Here is an 18,910-nt window from a genome sequence, read left to right as displayed (position 1 = left end):
ATCTTTTTTACAATTATTTTTGTTAAAAATTATTTAAATAATAAAAATAATATAATATAATATTTAAACACAATAAATGTTAACAAAAAAAAAGCCAAAGCAATGTCTAACTTGATGTATCAAAATAACTGAAACTACCTGAAATGAAACTATATAAACTATATATAAATTAAAACTATATAAACATTAAACGCACACACACACACATACAAAAAACAACAAAACAACAAAATCACTAAACTACATTTTAAATGAAAAAGGAAAATACGGAAAACTTAATTTAATAATTCAAAGATTCCAAAAAGCACTGTAATGTGGTTATATTAAATATCATTATACATGTTTTAAATGTATGTTGTTTTGCCATGACATAAAAAAAGACATGAGCAGCTGGGTTCAGCAGTTCATTTAGAAAAAAAAAGGATACATTTTTCACAGCATCAGCCCTAAGTGATAGAGAGAGAGTCTTCATTTAGGGCAGTGGACCTATTTAGCCTGACGACCATTAAATATGAATTAAAAACCACACAGGCCTTTTTGCCTCTAAAATGTCATTAGGCATCTTTATGGCGAGCAGTTGTTGAATAAGCAGTTTGCTGGGCTCCCCGGGGTGGTGCTGCTGCTGGATGAGGGCCGCGTCTACCAGTGAGTGCCACAGGGCCCATGCATGGAGTACTAACGGAAAGCTCTGGAAAATAAGCAGGGATAATAGCCACTGAAATGGAATTTACATTAAGAGCCCTAACGGAGTGGAACACTTCTGGTTTGGGCCGTCTGTGGGGTTGAGGGGGGCGGGCGGGGGGCCTTTAGTGGAGCTTCACCATTTCCTCATCTGGCTGCTGGGGAAAATGAAAATGAAATTGCAGCATTGGAACAGCAGGTACATTAATGGAGAAGCATTGTGCGCCCATTAAATATGTCTTGCCAAACAACCGTGGTTAGCTGTACTTAATATTAGAGCAGAGTTACACATAAAGGATTTTACATGTGCTCATGTTATGTTGCAATATTATATGTCCTAATCGGACACCGCATGATTAAACAAGACATTTTGTTAGCAGGTTGCACAACTCGATATACTATAGATTTGTAAAAATATGCATATTATCTGTGTGCACTCCGATGCAATTTGAAAAACAGCTATCATTCATATTAGCCATAGAATTTAAGTTGCATTTCAGTCCTGAAATCTTTATTGAATATGAGTCTAGGGGGAAATTGCAGCTTGAATGTAAGAATGTTCAATTAAAAAGAACTGAAATGTAAAGAAGCTCAGAATTTGACATCATGCAGAGGAAACAAAATCAATATTTTGTGACCATGAATTAAGAATGTGTTCAGAAAACTTATGAATTTGTTTCCACAGGTAAATCACAATTTAAGTAAATTAAAAAGAGAGGACCGAATCAGTACAAAGTGGCCATGATTGAAACCAACATGAGGGTGAAATTTTTGAGAGAGAGAGAGAGTCTAAAATATTAGTATTTTTGCTATTTGTTATTTTTCTATAACTAGTTTTCTATTTTTATGCATTTTCCTATGGCAGTAATAGGATGAGTAGTGTGCTATGTGATCATGAATTTAGCAACTTACTGTTGAGTTTCTGCATCAGAGCTTGAACTTGACTGGTGTTCCAGTTAAAAGCTCCTACTGGTAGAAATGGAACACACCATCAGTAAACCATCCGTTCAGTAAACTTCTCTTGCTGATTCAACTTCAACTTCCTGTGTTGTGGCCAGTGGAGCCACAAACTGATGACACATTTCAAGAGAAATTATGTGTTCAATTTACCTCGGAAAAAAGATGTCAGAGCTGGGAATGAAGTCCCACCCAAGTGGAGAGAAGTCAGGAAAAAATTGAATGGAGTTCACTCATTTTACTGTAGACACTCACATACAGCACAGCAATATGTTCACAGATAGAGGTTGAGACTTAATGAGTTTATGACACAATAATGATACGGGAATATAACAGAAGCTTCACAAATAGAGTATTTAATGCTTTCACTTTTGCTCACGTGCACGTAGGAAGCAGCCATCTTGAATTCCGCTTACTTGTGTAAGCGTTCCATTTGAAAAACCTGACATAGAGCTCTGAATTTCCTGCCTCCAATGACAAATAAAACACAGCATTAACATTGTGCATTTACATTGAAAAAAAAAAAAAAATATATATATATATATATATATATATATATATATATATATTGTACTGTGATAGCAAATGTTTTATATCTTCATTTTCAAAACATTTGATTTACATTTAACACTGTTTATTACCGAGCCTCGCACATGACATGCAAGAAAAAAATAAAAATAAATTGTGATTTACTAATTATTTGCCTCAGTGTACTAAAACGCATGATTTAGCAAATCAAGGGAACAAATTAGTAAATCGTGCACACAATTTATAAACTGAGTGAATGAAATAGTAAATTGAGGGAATGCAATAGTAATCGTGTGCACGTTTTAGTACATTGAGTGAATGAATTAGTAAATTGTGCACATGATTTAGCCTGCTATTGTCATGTGCGGGGCGCTGTAGTTATGTAGTTAATATATATATATGGTATCTTTGCATTAAATTACAGAAAACTAGTTAACACTGTTTCGTGATTGTTTCAAATACAATATACTGAGGGACTGATTGCAAATATAACAATTTTCTCTCTCCCTGACCAGCATAATCGAAATATTGCAACAATGTTTCCTCTTTTGCAAAGTCATAGCAACCTACTGTGGGTTTTTTTTTTTTATTGCTTGCTAGTGGGGCAAATGGGAACACAAAAATTACAGAAGAAGTAAAACCAAAGTATAAAAGAGGCATAAGCAGCTGGGATGATGGAAGTGTGAAAAGCATCCATTTAATTCACATTCAAATGTAATTCAGTTCTTCAGTTCTGAATTTTGTGTGAACCTTATAATAACCATATTCATAATCCATGATATTTGCAAAAAAAAAAAAAAAAACATGACACAATTTTGCACTTGCATGTCTAAAAAGCCATAACAATCCCATTGTGCTAATTTCTAAATGATGGTTAATTTTAGAAAGCTGTATGGCAAAGAAAAGTCTTCATAAAAAGGTGTGGCCACGTTTAATAATTCAGTCTCATTTTAATTTCCTAATTAAGAAGGAAATGCGGAAGGGAGGGGGGAGCGGTTCCAGAAAAATACAATTAATTTAATTGTCCTTTTTAATCTTGGGAACGCTGCATCCTAGCGAGCCAGCCGTTGTCTTTCTCTGCGTCTCGTGAAGTGCACCTGCCTCCTCTGTCAGTACAAAAGAACAATCCTTCACTGGCCTGCCTCTTGCTCCACCGCTGGCTCTCTGTTTTCAAGTCTGTTCTCTAATTCACCTCCACTTTGTAGCTGAACCCATCAGTCATGGGCATAAAAGACCCACTGTGCCTCTCAGGACCGCTGGATGTGTATTAGAGCAATTTAGTGCAATTTACATTTTGCTGCAGGTCCCATTGTGAAGACCTGTCTAAAACTCACTGGGGTGCGTCAAACTTGCCTTATGCGTTTCTTTTTTCCCCGCCGTTAATGGGCTGACCTCAACTTAATGAAAGAATGGTCTTCTAATTGCAACACGTTTGCCTTAGAAAATTGCATGTCTTTACCGCATAAGTTAAGTTGAATAACTTTGGCTAAAAAAAAAAAAGAGAGAAAAAAAGAAGAGGAAATGGGCTTGGAGATATAATTTGAACCTGTTTCTGAAAAAGCACTGTGTGTGTGTTTGTACAGAAAGAGAGATAGAGATTTAATATACATAAAAAATAATAGATTGCAAATTGCACTACCATATTATTATTTTTCAATGTAAAATGAATTAATTACTTTATAATTATGAGTAAAAGTTCTATCTATCTATCTATCTATCTATCTATCTATCTATCTATCTATCTATCTATCTATCTATCTATCTATCTATCTATCTATCTATCTATCTATCATCTGTCTGTCCGATGATCTCCATCAGTGTTTAGTTCTGTACATCAAGTTTAATTTGCTTTGCACTGCTCCTTTTAGCCCAAAAACGGCCTTTGCTTTCTAAGGAGGCCATTGTATTTCTTCCATCGCCTAGCAACTATCACCAAGGCCAGCGCTTCATTGTTGCTGAGGCAAAGCTCTGCGTGCTGCTCTGTCCGTCTTCAGATTCATCTGCATGCTTTGCATTACTCTATAGATTAAATGCATCTGATATTCAGGTATGTTAGAAACATACACATGCACTAAATGGCATAATAATGATTAAAAACAGTTTGCCATATGAATGATCAAATGCATAGGTGTGAAAGAAGATGCTTTAAAGAAGACGCCAGTCTATAGAACAGATGAACTTATATACAGTGGAAAGAGAGGGCGGGACTTTTACACAAGTAAAATTTGCTTGACGTCATTTTTACACAATATCCTTGAATAGCACCTGTGTGCAGTGGGGGTTGTCTGTCTGTCAGCTTTGAGTAAAAAACATAACCCATGTCTGCAAAACCTACCCATTAGTCTCCACCACTGACCAGAGACGCAGAGCTTTCCTCGTACCCGGGGCCCTTCAGGACCGGCTGTTTTTTAAGAGAGCAGACTCCTCGGGAAGCATTGGTCCTGCATTCTTTCTTGAGCGAACCTGTAGTTTTGTTCCCAATTTTCAGCTAAAGCACCTTGGAGTTTGTATCAGTACTCCATTCATCTGGCCTCTGTTTTATTTTCAAGTGCTGCAGAGACTCCAATTATCAGCGGGAGCCTTATTTTACTCTTTTTCTTTGCCTATTTTTCTTTCTTTTTCGTCAAAGGCAAGCCCTTTCGACTATAAACTGATCCCTTTGAGAGACGCACGATGGCTGTTCGTGGTGAGTACCAAGTGTTTCATTTTATTTTGAAGTTATTGTGTCGGGAAGGAGATACCTTCATGTATGCTTTATTTGACTTTAATTCTGCTGCCTTGAATCATAAGCTTTATTGTCATTTATCCATTTTTTTGATCCATCTTTATAGGTCACCAGCTATTAAGGACTTTGAATGCATATTTCAGAACATATGGACCAAGAAAATGTAGATTAATGAGACAGAGAAAGGACAACTTTTGACTTTTTTGTGATTCTGGTAAGTTTTTATAAATTTGGAAGAAGGAAAATTCAACATATGTATATATTTTTAGACATTCGACACTGTTTTATGATGCAATTTTGCTTTGGAATAAACAACATTTTGCAGATATGCAGCCCCAAAATGCTTAACACATGGCATTGAATTTCAAAGAGAGATACAAAAATGTGCTTTATGAAGGCTGACGTGCATGAAAAGCTGGCTGTACAAGGAGAAGGTCATGCGGACTCACAGTGTGTCCCTCACGCCTGTGTGACCTTCACACCCGCTATTACATGTACTGGGGATGTGAGCTGAGAAACGATCAAATTATTGCTTCATAACGAGTTAAAACTCTGACAGATGTATATAAATCATTGATTCGTGCTCAAATGGGACAGTGACTGCAGTCTGCAGGCCAGGTGTTGCATTGACAGAAAGAAGTGAGGAATAATATCATGACTGGAGAGTCTGTTTGTGAATTTCTCTTAAGCTCAGATGTCTCCAGTGGTAATGCATGCCTCTTTTAGCTGATTAATATTAGATTTTAAATTTTTGACTTTTTATTAAAAATAAATAAATAAATCAAACCAGCTTTTTCTGTGATTAGTCAGAGAAGTCCATTGCCGTGTGGAAGACTAGTGATTTTGTTGTTTTTATTATCTTAGAAGACAACAAATCATAGTCTACCTCACAGCGCTGAGATGAATGCCTTCAATGCAGAGAGAAAATAAGCAGAGTTTATTTATTTACACTGCCCTCTGCTGCCAAATGAAATGATTGACATGAACTGAAATAAATGGACCTAAATTTGCTTGTGTGATTATTCAGATGCATGTGAGTTTTATTATGAATGGGTGTTTTATTTAGGATAGTTTAACTGACACCTGTAAGTGTTTCTTGAATTTTTTTTGTGATGCAGCTGTCTCGGTTTCTTGGCACAAAATATTATTCTGATTTAAGAAGAGAGCTGGTTAGAGAAAATGGCAGACCTGGGCTCCTCCGAAATCTTTTTGTCATTTTTTTGCATTGGACGTGAAATTGAGATTCAACCAAATCAATTCAAATGACAAAGTGATGGTGATATTTTTTCACAATTTCTGCAATAATAGTAATAATAATAATAATAATAATAATAATAATAAAAAGTGAACATTTAACATTTCAGACACAATATGGCCAATTTAGGTTATTTCTGCTACACAAATTAAATAAATAATTTAGAAGTTGTATAAAATATATTTGTGAAATTGCCTTTAAATCATTCAATCTTAATTGTTTAATTAAAAACAAACTTGGTCATATTAATGTATCACTGGTCCTTGAGATATGGCACTGAAATTGAAATGTCCCACTTTTTTTTTAAATAGCAACATTTCTACTTTTAATTCAATTAGAGATAATGACTAGAAAGTTCCAAATACGTATTTAATTTCATTTTATTTCTTTATTTGAAAAAAAATGTATGACATTGGTTGTCCTCCCATCGCCAAACCATCTTTCCTCAGAGCATATATATTAAATATGGATTCAAAAACATAAAAATTATAATAATATTTTTAAAAGGAACTTTACTAATATAATATTTTTTATAGGAATTTTTATAAGGTTTCTCCACTGTTTCACTTTCGAATACATTTAAAGTATCAGGAAAATTAAAGACAATGTTCCTTCTGAGGGTTTGATTTAAATAATTTTAGATTTGTCGACTGAAAAATGTTGACAAATATATATATTTTTTTTCTTTTTTTAATGGATACTGCATTTAATACATGTGAGATGTGCAAGGAAAAAGTACAGTTTGTGAGAAAAAAAATATGGAGATCTCACATTGACCTTTAAATCACTTTTATTATTATTTTAAATATACATAAAGACAACAAAACTTAAGTGAAATAAGAAGGATTCCAGTGGTTTTACTGGGGAGGCAGCATGGCTTTGGTCTGGTCAGCCACAAACTTGAGGACATCTTCAACCTGGGACTGGACCATGCCGGCCAGGGGGGCGACCTGTGCCCGGACGGAGGCGGCCAGAGGCTTGAGGTGGTCTTCAATGTTGCTGGAGAGGGGCTTCAGCTGCTCCTGGAGCTTCTCAACCATGGGCTGGAGCTGGGATCTGCTCTCCTCAAAGTAAGCACTGTAACACAAACCAAGACAATAAGTACTGCTCTTCTGCCTAAACACAAATATATGAAGGACATACTAATCATTTCTTATTGTAGATCATAATTTGTTATATGAATCAGAGACAGTAAAGTAAAAATGTCTAAAGAACCTTTCACTGAACAGTTCCTAAAAGAACCCTTTCCTAATCTGAAGATCCTTTTTCCACTTTGTGCATGGAAAGGTCACATGGATTTTAAAGTCCCTTCATGGGACACATTGATGTCAATAAAGAACTTCTTTTTTTTAAAGAGTGTAATGATCAATAAAGACCAGCTGAGTACCAATTGTGATCTTCACTAACATTGTTTAAGTTGCAGATTCATTGCACAAAGATGATAAAGCTCATGGACTTACCTGGCTTTGTTGGCCAGCTCAGGGCCCTCGACGTTCTTCAGCTTGTCCACAAGATCCTGGAAGTACTTGGCGATCTTCTCCAGCTCAGCAGGAGCCTCTCTCTTGACCAGAGAAGCTGACTCAGAGCCTGGAACACGAACAGAGATGTTTGATCAATGCAGTCTTACATCTTAAATGGCATTACTCAAGCTAAGTGAGGTGAAAGACTGCTTCTACAGGGCACATTGTTATGTTAAGTACTTAACAGAGTGAAGATAAAACAGCCACAACACACATTGTTCTAGTTTCTGTTCGTGTTACTATATTACATACACAAAATACCAAATATCTTGAGCACATCACAAGTTAACATGGTTTAAAGTCTCACCAATGGCCAGAGCAACAAGAACAATGGCGAGGAGGGAGAATTTCATGACTGCAGGTTGAGTGAGATTTGCCTGAAAAGAAAGAGACCATAATTAATGTATATTAAGAATCAACAGTTTGACATGACCATTGCTATAATGTAGCTGTAATCTTACTTTATATCCAGGGTTTCTTATGTCTGATGTTGTGATGGTGAGTTCTCTAAGAATCCATGGGTTTTTATAGTCCCAGGATGGGATTGCACCCATTCACAGGTCACCCACACTGTGCTGATGAAATCATCCATATACACTAAACCTTTAGGCTTTACACTATGTGATTGGATCAAAGTTCAATAGTAATCTGTGTTTGTGCATTTCTGTGTCACCTGATGACTTCAGCAGTTTTAAAGACGACGCTGCAGAAGACTGTCTATAGTTTATTTTTGTACACAGAAATGATAATTATTATTTTTCTGTTTAAGAACTGAAAATACTGTTTAGAAATCTGATATGAATAATATAATGCACAAAACTGCTTGTGATTTTAGTGAGAGTGAAATGATGTGAATGTGTTGATATTTTGTTTTATTCATTACAGACTTTACCTAAACGTCCTTATACCTCTGGGTTTTTTTTTCTTTTCTTTTTCTTTCTTTTATTGTATTAAACTGTCACATAACTGTCTTTGAGTCTGATTTTGGATGCATAAAATATTTTAATGCAGTAAAGTTAAAATGAAAACAGACTGTGTGACGCTGGTAGCATGGTCTATGAAATTCTGTTTTGTTTTAATTGTGTAATTGCTTTTATTCTTTGTCATTTGGGATTCGAATACATGAAAGTAAGATTAGAGAAGGTAATGTAAAATGACCAATAAAATCCTAATTACATTTGTTTTCTATTAAATTAGTTGCATTTAGTCTAACTGTATAGCCTATAATAAATAGAACATTTTCCCTGTTTTATATTGTAAGTATAGCTAAATGCATTTTAATACGTTTTTTACTAAAGTTTTTACTAAATAGTTTAACAATGCTCTAAAATGTGAACTGTAAAAGCCTGTTCTCAATTTCGAATCAGCTGGAACACCCAGGTGATGCGATGCGATTGCTATAGTGTTCTGGATGGTTGTTTAGGCTAATTGTCATATGATCATATGATTTGAGGTAGCCTATCATCTATGTCTGTAGCACAGATGGTGCCTGTGCTAAAATAGCCCTTTACACAAGTCAAACTTTTTAATTAGTGAATGTGTTCGATGTAACAAGTGTTCTTCTAAATTTGTGGGTGAACACTTGTGATTTATTGTTGTCTGCTCGCTCGTGTCAACACCTCAAAAGGGCAGGCGATAATTATGATCAATACTAAATCATATGTAATGGAAAAATATCAGCCGAGAAGTAAATGATCTTATCTCTTACCACAGCTACTTATAAATAACCTGGGACTAATTGCATAAAAATAGCAAGTATATATTTGACACCTTTCAGATTCAGATTAGACCAATTTTGTCCCTTATGAAAATTAACCATGGTTTTTCTAAAGGTGTAGTAACTGTGTGTGTAAGTTTTTGTTGTTGTTGTTTATTATAATTATATTGATTACCAGAAAGTTAGGACCAGTCTTGAAGAAATGAGTTTAAACAGTTTATGCAACCGGTCCCTGAGTTATCTTATTTGTTAACATAAGAATAAAACTTAACATAGTATTAAAAATTACAGCCATACTGAAAATCCCTATTTTGTTTTACACTATTTCTCACAATAAGTGTTGGGAATAGTTTCTCTCTCTCTCTTTCTTTCTCTATCTCTCTCTCTCTCTCTCTCTCTCTCTCTCTCTCTCTCTCTCTATATATATATATATATATATATATATATATATATATATATATATATATATATATATGTATATATATAATCATATTGTTCAATTTCATAAATAACCAGTGAGTACAAAGTGGTCAGTTTTTTTTTTATCATACTTTTTATTATTTCTAACATACCAGCATACATACAAAGAGACTGTGTCATATTGGGATAAGAACTAAGGAATGGTTTTACTGGGGAGGCAGCATGGCTTTGGTCTGGTCAGCCACAAACTTGAGGACATCTTCAACCTGGGACTGGACCATGCCGGCCAGGGGGGCGACCTGAGCCTGGACGGAGGCGGCCAGAGGCTTGAGGTGGTCTTCAATGTTGCTGGAGAGGGGCTTCAGCTGCTCCTGGAGCTTCTCAACCATGGGCTGGAGCTGGGCTCTGCTCTCCTCAAAGTAAGCACTGTAACACAAACCAAAGAGAATTCATTAATCATTTAAGTTCACAGTTGAGAAGAAGTTTCCACCCAAAATGGATGACGATAACAGACTTACCTGGCCTTGTTGGCCAGCTCAGGACCCTCTACATTCTTCAGGTTGTCCACAAGATCCTGGAAGTACTTGGCGATCTTATCCAGCTCAGCAGGAGCCTCTCTCTTGACCAGAGAAGCTGACTCAGAGCCTGGAACACGAACAGAGATGTTTGATCAATGCAGTCTTGCATCTTTACTCTCAGCCACTCAAAATCAGGTAAATCAGGTGAAAGACTCTGTTATGTTAAGAACCAATAAAATACCCACCACACACATTGTTATAGTTTATGTAATTTAACCCCCAAACTAACTCCGTTACCATATTACAAAACAAAATATCTTGAGAGCATCACAAGTTAACATGGTGTAAAGTCTCACCGATGGCCAGAGCAACAACAAGAACGGCGATGAGGGAGAATTTCATGGTTGCAGGTTGAGCGAGATTTTCCTGAACAGAAAGAGACAATAATTAATTTTGATTCTGGACATATCATTATAATTGTACATTAAGAATCTACAATTCAAGTTAGACATGAGTATGCATATAATAGCAGAAATCTTACCTTGCTTCCAGGGGTTCTTAAAGCCGATGGTGTGTTCTCCAAAGAGCCATGGGTTTATATAGTCCTGGGACAAGTTCAAAGGGTGACCTGTGCTGATGAAATCATCCACCCACAACGAACCTTTAGGCTCTACCTGACACTGAAGTGATCGAAACAAAGTTCAGCAGTAATCTCTTTTACTCTTTCTGCTCTAATGATGCATTTTGTGATGTTTCAAATCACCTCATGAGATTACTTTTATGTGAGGATATATTGGTGGAATATTAAATATTTAATATTAAAATTCATTAATGAAGCAGATTTCAATATCTTTGTCTCTAGAACACACTGGAAGGTGAATCTAGGTTATGTCTGACTTATATAACCTAACTAACCGTCTCAGCAAGTCTTAGCTAAGTAAATAGTTCTTTATTTATTTTACTAGATGTTCTTACCTTTTAAAAGTCCTTGGAACCTCAATCCTAGTAATCCTTAATAAATCTATGATGTAATTTCATAAATTAAATAGACATAATTGGTTTTCAAACTGGGGTCTGGGTTAGGGTAATAGATCAGAGGTCAGAGAGTGCAGAGGGCCTGTGGTAAAGTCAGTGAAGTTAGTGAGAAAAAAGTGATAAAGATAAAATTATGGCAAATAAATAAATTTGATGCACTAAATAAATTTGGTTAGATACATAAAACATTCAATTAAAAACATACATGCACACCTACATACATCTAAGAGTACAATAGTGAGAAAAAAATTAACATAATAAAAACTAAATATTTTCCAAATATATTTTTCACATATTTATAATATGTGTAAAAAAAAACTGCCATATTGACATAGTAGGCTAAGTCAACTTTGAATGAAAAAAGTAATGACTAACAGTTATGAGACATCAGTTCATATGCTTTGACTTACACATCCACACTGTCCAGCTCAGCTGTTATTCTATCAGAAACTGATTGGGTTTATCTAAGACTGTGGAGTGGGGAGAATATCTACAGTCACGTATCCCTGCTTATCTTGTCTCCATTTGACTCCATTGAGTACAACGTTAGAAACAAACACGTTATACTCAGATCGTTTTAGGCCTTGTTTAAGATATATTTAGTCTGTCCTATTTTTCCTTGTTTAGAAATTGGGTTGTGTAGTCGATTCAGTTGATACAATCTCCTCCACAACAGCAGATGGCGCAGTACTCGAACAGCATGTGACGCACACAACTCGAAAAGTACGCAGCGCCCTATGGCAGCGCCGCATTGAGTGTTCTGTGCGCATGCTCGCAGCCACGAGACGCTCACTCACAATCAGGAGTCATGGCGGATGTACTGGATCTTCATGAAGCGGGAGGTGAAGACTTTCCTATGGACGAGGATGGTGATGGTACAGTAGCTATTTGTATTCAAACGTTGCACAGACAGTTTATTTATTTCACATAGCCAGAATTCACCTGTTTATTAGCGTTGAATGTATGAAATCCTCGTGTTTATGTCCGACGGGCCTAGTCCGATTAGCGCGCCTGCTAATAGTTAGCTAATTCAAATGAATTGCGCGCGGTTGTGTTTATGCTTTCTTTTGTTGCCGTGCTTTGGTTTTAGCTTTAACACGTGTTTCTTTTTTCCATGTTTGTCATGGCCAAAAATAATTAAACAAATAAATATTTTGTAATCGTTAAGCACACAGGCTCATTGCATTCGTGTTTAGTGCTTCATTATTAAGGAGTTTATTTTTTATGTTCTGATAAAGTTGTCTATAAAAACGTTCATTCAGTAACGTTACCTTCGAATGCTTCGTAAGAGTGATTATTTTCTTTTGTTGACTTTACAGATAGCATTCACAAGTTAAAAGAGAAAGCCAAGAAGAGGAAGGGTCGCGGGTTTGGATCAGGTAAGTCACCTCTTCTCCCATCTTTTCTTTGTCGTCCTAATAAAGCATGTGCTAATGTGGTTTGCTTCTTTATTTGACAGAGGAGGGAGCGAGATCTAGAGTCAGAGAGGACTATGACACAGTAGAACAGGATGGAGATGAGCCTGGGCCTCAGAGATGTATGTGTAACCCACAGAACTACATATAGCATCTGCATTCTTTCACCTGACCTCTGTGATCTTATGATAGAAGTGGCAGTGAATTTTTTTTTTTTTTTTTTTACATTTTTGTTTTCATTACAGCTGTGGAAGGATGGATTCTGTTTGTGACTGGTGTGCATGAAGAGGCGACCGAAGAGGATGTCCATGACAAGTTTGCAGAATACGGAGAGATTAAAAACGTGCATTTAAATTTGGACAGAAGAACCGGTTACCTTAAGGTTGGTTGACAGTTTTTCCCCTCTTGGTCTGTGAAATGTCTGTAAAAGAAAATTTTGTTGTAAGTTTGCATAATTGTTTTTTTTTTTTTTTTTGACGAACCACTTGTCTGTAGATGACAACAAAAATACAGTAGTCAACATATGAAGTGGAACAAAACCTTTCATCTAGGACTGGGCGATAAATCTCGATATTATATCTCACTCGCAATGAGGCAAAATAAATATCTTTCGGTGAAGCACGGTTCTGTGATCAGTAGTAAGTCTCCATCTGGAGGCCAGAGGGCGCTCTCAGGCAGAAGCTCCAAATATGCCTTGCAGAAGAAACCCATGAAATGCAGGGGGGCAGGGTTTCATATTTTTTGAAGCACCCCTGGGTGCCGCCATTTGCTAGCGGACCCCCAACTGCTGTTAGCATTCCATTGACTCCCATTCATTTTGCCGTCACTTTGACTGCGAGTAACTTTACATCTGAAGCGTTTAAAGACTCCATTTGTCCATTAAATTATTTCTAAAGAAACACGAAAATGTATAAAAGCTCCATTACCTTGTATCTTACGTTATGTTCCCGTAGAAGCAGTTTTTGTAAAAAAATAGGCTAATGATTGCGTCATAACCATGGACAGTAGGAGAAGCTCGCAGGCAATCTTTTACTGTCTATGAGGCTGTCGGGGGGACGTGGAGGCATGAAGTCAAGGGAGATAATTAATCGGAATACTTACCAAAATGTGCTCCTGATCACGCTCTCCTTCTCTGCAAGATTCGGTGGGTGATCCGGATTTCTCTTGGCACAGCGATTAGAAGACGTACAGGTTGCTCACGTGACATTTACGTCATCAAGCTCAGTTTGAGTCTGCGCAGTACGCCCGACCCCCGGGAAGTGCTTGCTTCTAATTGACTTCATTTTTCTCCGTTGAATCCAGTGGGGTCGCTGTGTCCATTTCTTTTACTGTCTATGATGAAATTTCCATCACTGCAGCTGAATAAACCGAAGATTGAACTGCTCTCATTAATTCAACCTGACTAGCAATCTCACGACTACGACAATCTTTTCTTCTTATAATTTTCTTAATAATGCAATGCCTTTGTCTCCGCTTAGAATACAATGAAATGTTACGTGTATCATTTTAAGAACTCATATCTCACAGAAGGATTTATTTCAAACACTCGATTGACGTAATGTGGCAATTTCACATGCTTTCAGAAGGAGCAGTATTTACAACACAGAGCAATTCAGAAGCTATGCAACCAACTTTCATTATTGAATCATCATATAAATATATATATATATATATATATATATATATATCACACACACATATGCACACACAGTGTTTCCCACAGCCTTAAACTATTTGTTGTGGCACTCCCCCGCCCCCGTATATTCTGATATATGCAAATACATTTTCTGCCAGCAGGAGGCGCTTTAAGAGTTGGAGAGATGGCGGTTTCTCCAATAGAGGGTTCAAAGTTGTCATGGTTGTATTGGCTCAAGAATGTTTTTCCCCCTTCTTTATGTATTGGCTTTGAAAGGCTTGCTAATCTTTCTCCGAATAGAGTGGGGAACTATGACCACTTTGTAGGCGGATCGGCTGTTAGCATGACAAAAAGCCTATAGGATTTTTCTGTAGGCTTTTTGATTATCGAAAAAAATAAGCTCTGTGTTGACCCATAGTTCATGAAGCTTGCACGTTTTGTCCATCAAGATGATCTTCATAAAATAATACAACAAGTTTTGAAGCCTAAATAAAAGTGCCAGAACTTAAAAGCTTCACACAACCTTTTCAAACTTATTTTAACATGTTCAGTGAAAAGGATTTACTCTGTATATTAATTTTAATCGACACTACATGAACCTTTTCATATAAACTGGAAAAAAATCCAAAACTAGAGCCAAACTGAAATGGTACATTAATAAATAGTATAGTGAATAAATTAATCCTAACTAAAGGACATATGAAAGCATGTATTTCTTTACACTTAAATTCATTCAAAAAGTCCTTGATTAACATGAATATTTTAATGAAAAATGTATCTCCACATACTATTCAATAAAATTCTAGTGCATTTAATCTATTAAATAAATGCACAGTGAGAGAGTTTTTGGATATGGTAAGATTAAACTTTTCAGCTGTGTTAGGGAGGGCACACAATGTTATTTTATCCTTGCTTCTAGACAATCCTCCTGCTTTCTAATAGCTTAATATGACCGTAAACATTTACATTTAACGTGGCTTTAAGCAATATGCGTCCTTAAAGTTTCACGTTCACAGTGACTTGTACCACGACTGGAAAATACTATAAATTGATAAATTGTTTGGCGTGATGTTCTGTTTTCGACAGTGCCTGTACTCCCATCTAACAACTTGTTAGTAACCATCTTTAAGAAACTTAAGGCTGCTTCACACGGCAGGATAATTAGGCCGATTTTAGCCCCGATTCACCCCTTCCGACAATCTTAGGATGCTCCGATTATCGTAAAATAATCTGATCAAATATTCCTGCCGTGTGGGGTGTGTTAAGACTGCTCTCCTCTGCTCGGAAGAATGTCGGGACCGCTCCGATCTCAAATCGGGGATATCCAACATGTTGGATTTATTTGGCCCGATTTCTTCTCGTGTGTGGTGTCCCCCGAGGACAAACAAAATCAAAACAGCCGGCGTATATAATATAACAAATACAAATAAAGTCAATGGGCATAATTACATCCACAACTGCAGTCCACCAGAGTACATGGAAACGAATATATGAACGTTTATTTCAACGGTTCTTAATCTGTGTAGTACGTAACAACATTTCTATGAGATAAAACAACAACTTATCTCAATATTATGATATAGCAAGTATAGTCCATGCTCGCGTCGTCTCCACCTCTTTGACCATCGCCTTTTCTTGTTTTTCTTATGTTTTTTTCCCCATTAAAAACAAAGCACAAACTATGGCCACTGCATCTTCTTTGTCCGCCATGATTGTTTACTCTGAAGTCACGTTTGATCTCGAGGGATTTCGCGAGATTTCCCGTCTGACCTGGGAATGCTCGGGAGTCAAATCGGTTCGTGTGTGATGTGTTGATATTGCCGTGTGGCTACACACCACACACTGAACGACCAAAACTATAGACCCGTGATTTTTTATCGCCGTGTGTGGGGTCTCTCAGGTTTGGAAAATCGGCCGACAATTTTTAAATCGTCCCGTGTGAACCAGGCCTTAACAGTTTAAAAGAATCATAAGTGGGTTGTAACTGGTGTATATTGTGTCATAGAATAAAACGTGAAAGCATATAGAGTCTGTGTGAACTACGGACTTAAATTTAGGTATTTAACCAAAATCCCATTTAAAAAAAAACTCATTGACTCTGGGACGATGGAACCGGAAGTCCTAAAATGCTAACTCGCTTCCGGGATTTTTCTACAAAAAGATATACACCAAAATATACATCTGATACAACATAGATGCACCTGAATGTGCTAGACCTTGTCCACCAGATGGCAGTGTTTTAAACGGAACACATTCTCAAGAGAATGTTTGTCTGTAAGACAATGTTTATGATGGTATGAGAAATGAGGTATAGTTAAGGTATGGTTGTAGGAGCTTTGCATTTGACTAGGGTTGTGCATCTTTAATATTTTGACTTATTTAAGCACTTTGAGAAAACTTGAACAGTCGGGAGGGATAGAAAGCTAATTTAGTTTGATATTTTATTATATGCACATGTCAGATGATGTTCTTGGGTCAATGTATCAAATATGGAGTGTTATGTTAAAAATAGTTCAACTAAGAAAACTCAACCCCGGTTTCCTCGTCCATTCAGTTGTGCTCTTTCTAGCTGTTTTTGATCATGTGAGTTTGAATTTGAACACTCAGATCTTGTTTTTGAAAACATCAATTTTCTGTCGTCAAATTGTTTTTTATATATCACTGTCTGCCATTGAGAAACCCACTTTGGTAAATCATCAAATTAGACCGTGCTTTTGCTAGCAGTTTTGTTTTCTCAAGAGAAGCTGACACATGTTAATACATAAAATGTTTAGTTTTTCCTGTTTTTAAGACAAAAAAGTGAAAGACAGACCGTTCTAGAACCAGGAAACCCAATGGAAAAACATCTCTTTTGTGGGCGTTGTGTTGTTGGAAACATTATCTTGGCAAATAATGAGACTTGTTTTTCATAGGGCTATGCACTGGTGGAGTATGAGACCTACAAAGAAGCCCAGGCAGCAATGGAAGGGCTGAATGGCCAGGACCTTATGGGGCAACCAATCAGCGTTGACTGGTGCTTTGTAAGAGGACCCCCTAAGAGCAAGAGGAGGTGAGTCCATTTCTGACCCTGTTAAACTGCATTTATATACTCGTTTCACTCGCTCACACAAACTTAATTTGTAGTGGATATTTGTCTCCTATTGAATTTGTTAATGATGCAGGCCATAATACAACGTGACTAATGGACCGCTGTGCTTTTCTCTAGGGGTGGAAGAAGACGCAGCAGGAGCCCTGACAGGAGGCGACGTTGATTTTCCAAGTTTTTGACTCCAGTCTCTGTTTCCCAGTCAGGGTGGCATTGTTTTTCGAGATAGTTACGAGTCAGATTGGAGTGTGCGTGCATCTCTTTAAATTGAGGATTTTTAGTGTTTTTGAGGGGGGGTTTTTTTGTCTCAATTGTTAGTTATTTGCAACTGTCTGTAGGTCTTTTGTTAAAGAATGACAGAGGCTGCTGAAGCATACATATGTTGAAGCTGTCTGTATTTCCACCATGGTTTTAATTAAAAAAAAATTTTTTTTTTTGTAAAACGTGGCAGTAGACTTTAAAATGTAATTCACTGCTTAACTTATGAGTAGTGATTTGTATATTTCCAATAAATTACTTTTGGTTTGAGATCTGTTGTTTCCTTGCTTTGCATTTGAGTGCATTGTTTTTTACAATTACAGTTTTACCAAGAATTTACAAGTTTACCTAAATGAATGCAGTACCAAAATAGTATAAATAAAAAATAGCATTATGCAGAAGTCAAATATATGTGTGGTATTCATGTGTTTCTTTTGAGATTTTTTTTTTAAACCTGCTTGTCATGTGCAAATTTTTGCAATGATTTTAATCCATTGACTAATGTTGACCACAAATAGTTTATTAATTAGATGTTATTTTATCCAACTTATGTTTTGTATTTACTGACATTGTTCTTTTTTACCAGTATTTTCAAATTAAAAATAGGACACACAATGACTTTGTGTTGAGAGAGTTGCATATTGAATTGCTAACTTTTAAGCGGAATTGATAATTACACAAATATTTGATCTGCTTTGCTTTTATTTTTACATCAGATCTGGAATGTTCACCACATAGGAATGTCATATCTCTATTAGGAAATGTTTTTAGGCCAGTTTTCCACTGACATGATAGGCGTCAACTTATCACAAAGGAAAGATGACTTCTGAGGTCATGCTGACAGAAGGTGGAATTGACCAGACAAGATGCTGATGACGTTTTTCCAGCATCAGCAATTTGTAAAATGACTAAGACGGTCCCCCTTAAATAAAATTGTTCCTTAGGCTTTGTCACTCAAGGAAATTTTTTTTCATAGGTTACTCGAACCGATGCCCATCGTGTACAATGCGGTTAACCAACCAGCGTGGAATACTGAGCTCCCACTTGCTCTTCACATGAGCCTTTCTCTGTCCCGCAGGCGGAGCTTAAAAGGAAACTCCTACCGCCATTGGCTCACACATGTGCCTGTCAAACTCAACTCTCTCTCTGATTGGCCCAAA

At 36.6% G+C, this 18,910-nt stretch overlaps 3 protein-coding genes across 3 annotated transcripts; 1 reads left to right on the top strand and 2 right to left on the bottom strand.

Moving 5' to 3' along the window:
• Window positions 1-6,918: 6,918 nt before the first annotated feature.
• Window positions 6,919-8,235, bottom strand: LOC113115731 (type-4 ice-structuring protein LS-12-like). Its single transcript, XM_026283291.1, has 4 exons — window positions 8,128-8,235; window positions 7,974-8,043; window positions 7,607-7,733; window positions 6,919-7,223 (listed from the first exon to the last, which is right to left on the bottom strand). Exons 1-4 carry the CDS (start codon window positions 8,218-8,220, stop codon window positions 7,004-7,006), a joined length of 510 nt encoding a protein of 169 aa, XP_026139076.1. The 5' UTR covers window positions 8,221-8,235; the 3' UTR covers window positions 6,919-7,003.
• Window positions 8,236-9,928: 1,693 nt separating this feature from the next.
• Window positions 9,929-10,947, bottom strand: afp4 (antifreeze protein type IV). The gene is made up of 4 exons (XM_026285119.1): window positions 10,863-10,947; window positions 10,678-10,747; window positions 10,322-10,448; window positions 9,929-10,229 (listed from the first exon to the last, which is right to left on the bottom strand). Exons 2-4 carry the CDS (start codon window positions 10,721-10,723, stop codon window positions 10,010-10,012), a joined length of 393 nt encoding a protein of 130 aa, XP_026140904.1. The 5' UTR covers window positions 10,724-10,747; window positions 10,863-10,947; the 3' UTR covers window positions 9,929-10,009.
• A 1,131-nt stretch (window positions 10,948-12,078) lies between these two features.
• On the top strand, window positions 12,079-18,020 carry rbm8a (RNA binding motif protein 8A). The gene is made up of 6 exons (XM_026283290.1): window positions 12,079-12,231; window positions 12,676-12,735; window positions 12,816-12,893; window positions 13,017-13,153; window positions 17,320-17,456; window positions 17,613-18,020. The coding sequence occupies exons 1-6, from the start codon at window positions 12,165-12,167 to the stop codon at window positions 17,656-17,658; spliced, it is 525 nt and encodes a 174-aa protein (XP_026139075.1). The 5' UTR covers window positions 12,079-12,164; the 3' UTR covers window positions 17,659-18,020.
• Window positions 18,021-18,910: the final 890 nt, after the last annotated feature.

This window comes from Carassius auratus, chromosome 16 (assembly GCF_003368295.1).
Source record: "Carassius auratus strain Wakin chromosome 16, ASM336829v1, whole genome shotgun sequence".
Lineage (NCBI taxonomy): Eukaryota > Metazoa > Chordata > Actinopteri > Cypriniformes > Cyprinidae > Carassius > Carassius auratus.
Note: the sequence above shows the minus strand (reverse complement) of the source record. Positions and strands in the feature narration are given on the sequence as shown.

Excerpts from the sequence above, each read along its gene's own strand:
- afp4 (XM_026285119.1), bottom strand. The coding sequence starts at position 10,723 with ATGAAATTCTCCCTCATCGCCGTTCTTGTTGTTGCTCTGGCCATCG. Across the intron at positions 10,449-10,677 it reads TGTTGTTGCTCTGGCCATCG|GCTCTGAGTCAGCTTCTCTG; the intron begins GTGAGACTTTAC and ends TTCGTGTTCCAG. Across the intron at positions 10,230-10,321 it reads GAGCTGGCCAACAAGGCCAG|TGCTTACTTTGAGGAGAGCA; the intron begins GTAAGTCTGTTA and ends TTTGTGTTACAG.
- rbm8a (XM_026283290.1), top strand. The coding sequence starts at position 12,165 with ATGGCGGATGTACTGGATCTTCATGAAGCGGGAGGTGAAGACTTTCCT. Across the intron at positions 12,232-12,675 it reads TATGGACGAGGATGGTGATG|ATAGCATTCACAAGTTAAAA; the intron begins GTACAGTAGCTA and ends TTGACTTTACAG. Across the intron at positions 17,457-17,612 it reads CCCCCTAAGAGCAAGAGGAG|GGGTGGAAGAAGACGCAGCA; the intron begins GTGAGTCCATTT and ends GCTTTTCTCTAG.
- LOC113115731 (XM_026283291.1), bottom strand. The coding sequence starts at position 8,220 with ATGGGTGCAATCCCATCCTGGGACTATAAAAACCCATGGATTCTTAGA. Across the intron at positions 7,734-7,973 it reads TCTTGTTGCTCTGGCCATTG|GCTCTGAGTCAGCTTCTCTG; the intron begins GTGAGACTTTAA and ends TTCGTGTTCCAG. Across the intron at positions 7,224-7,606 it reads GAGCTGGCCAACAAAGCCAG|TGCTTACTTTGAGGAGAGCA; the intron begins GTAAGTCCATGA and ends TTTGTGTTACAG.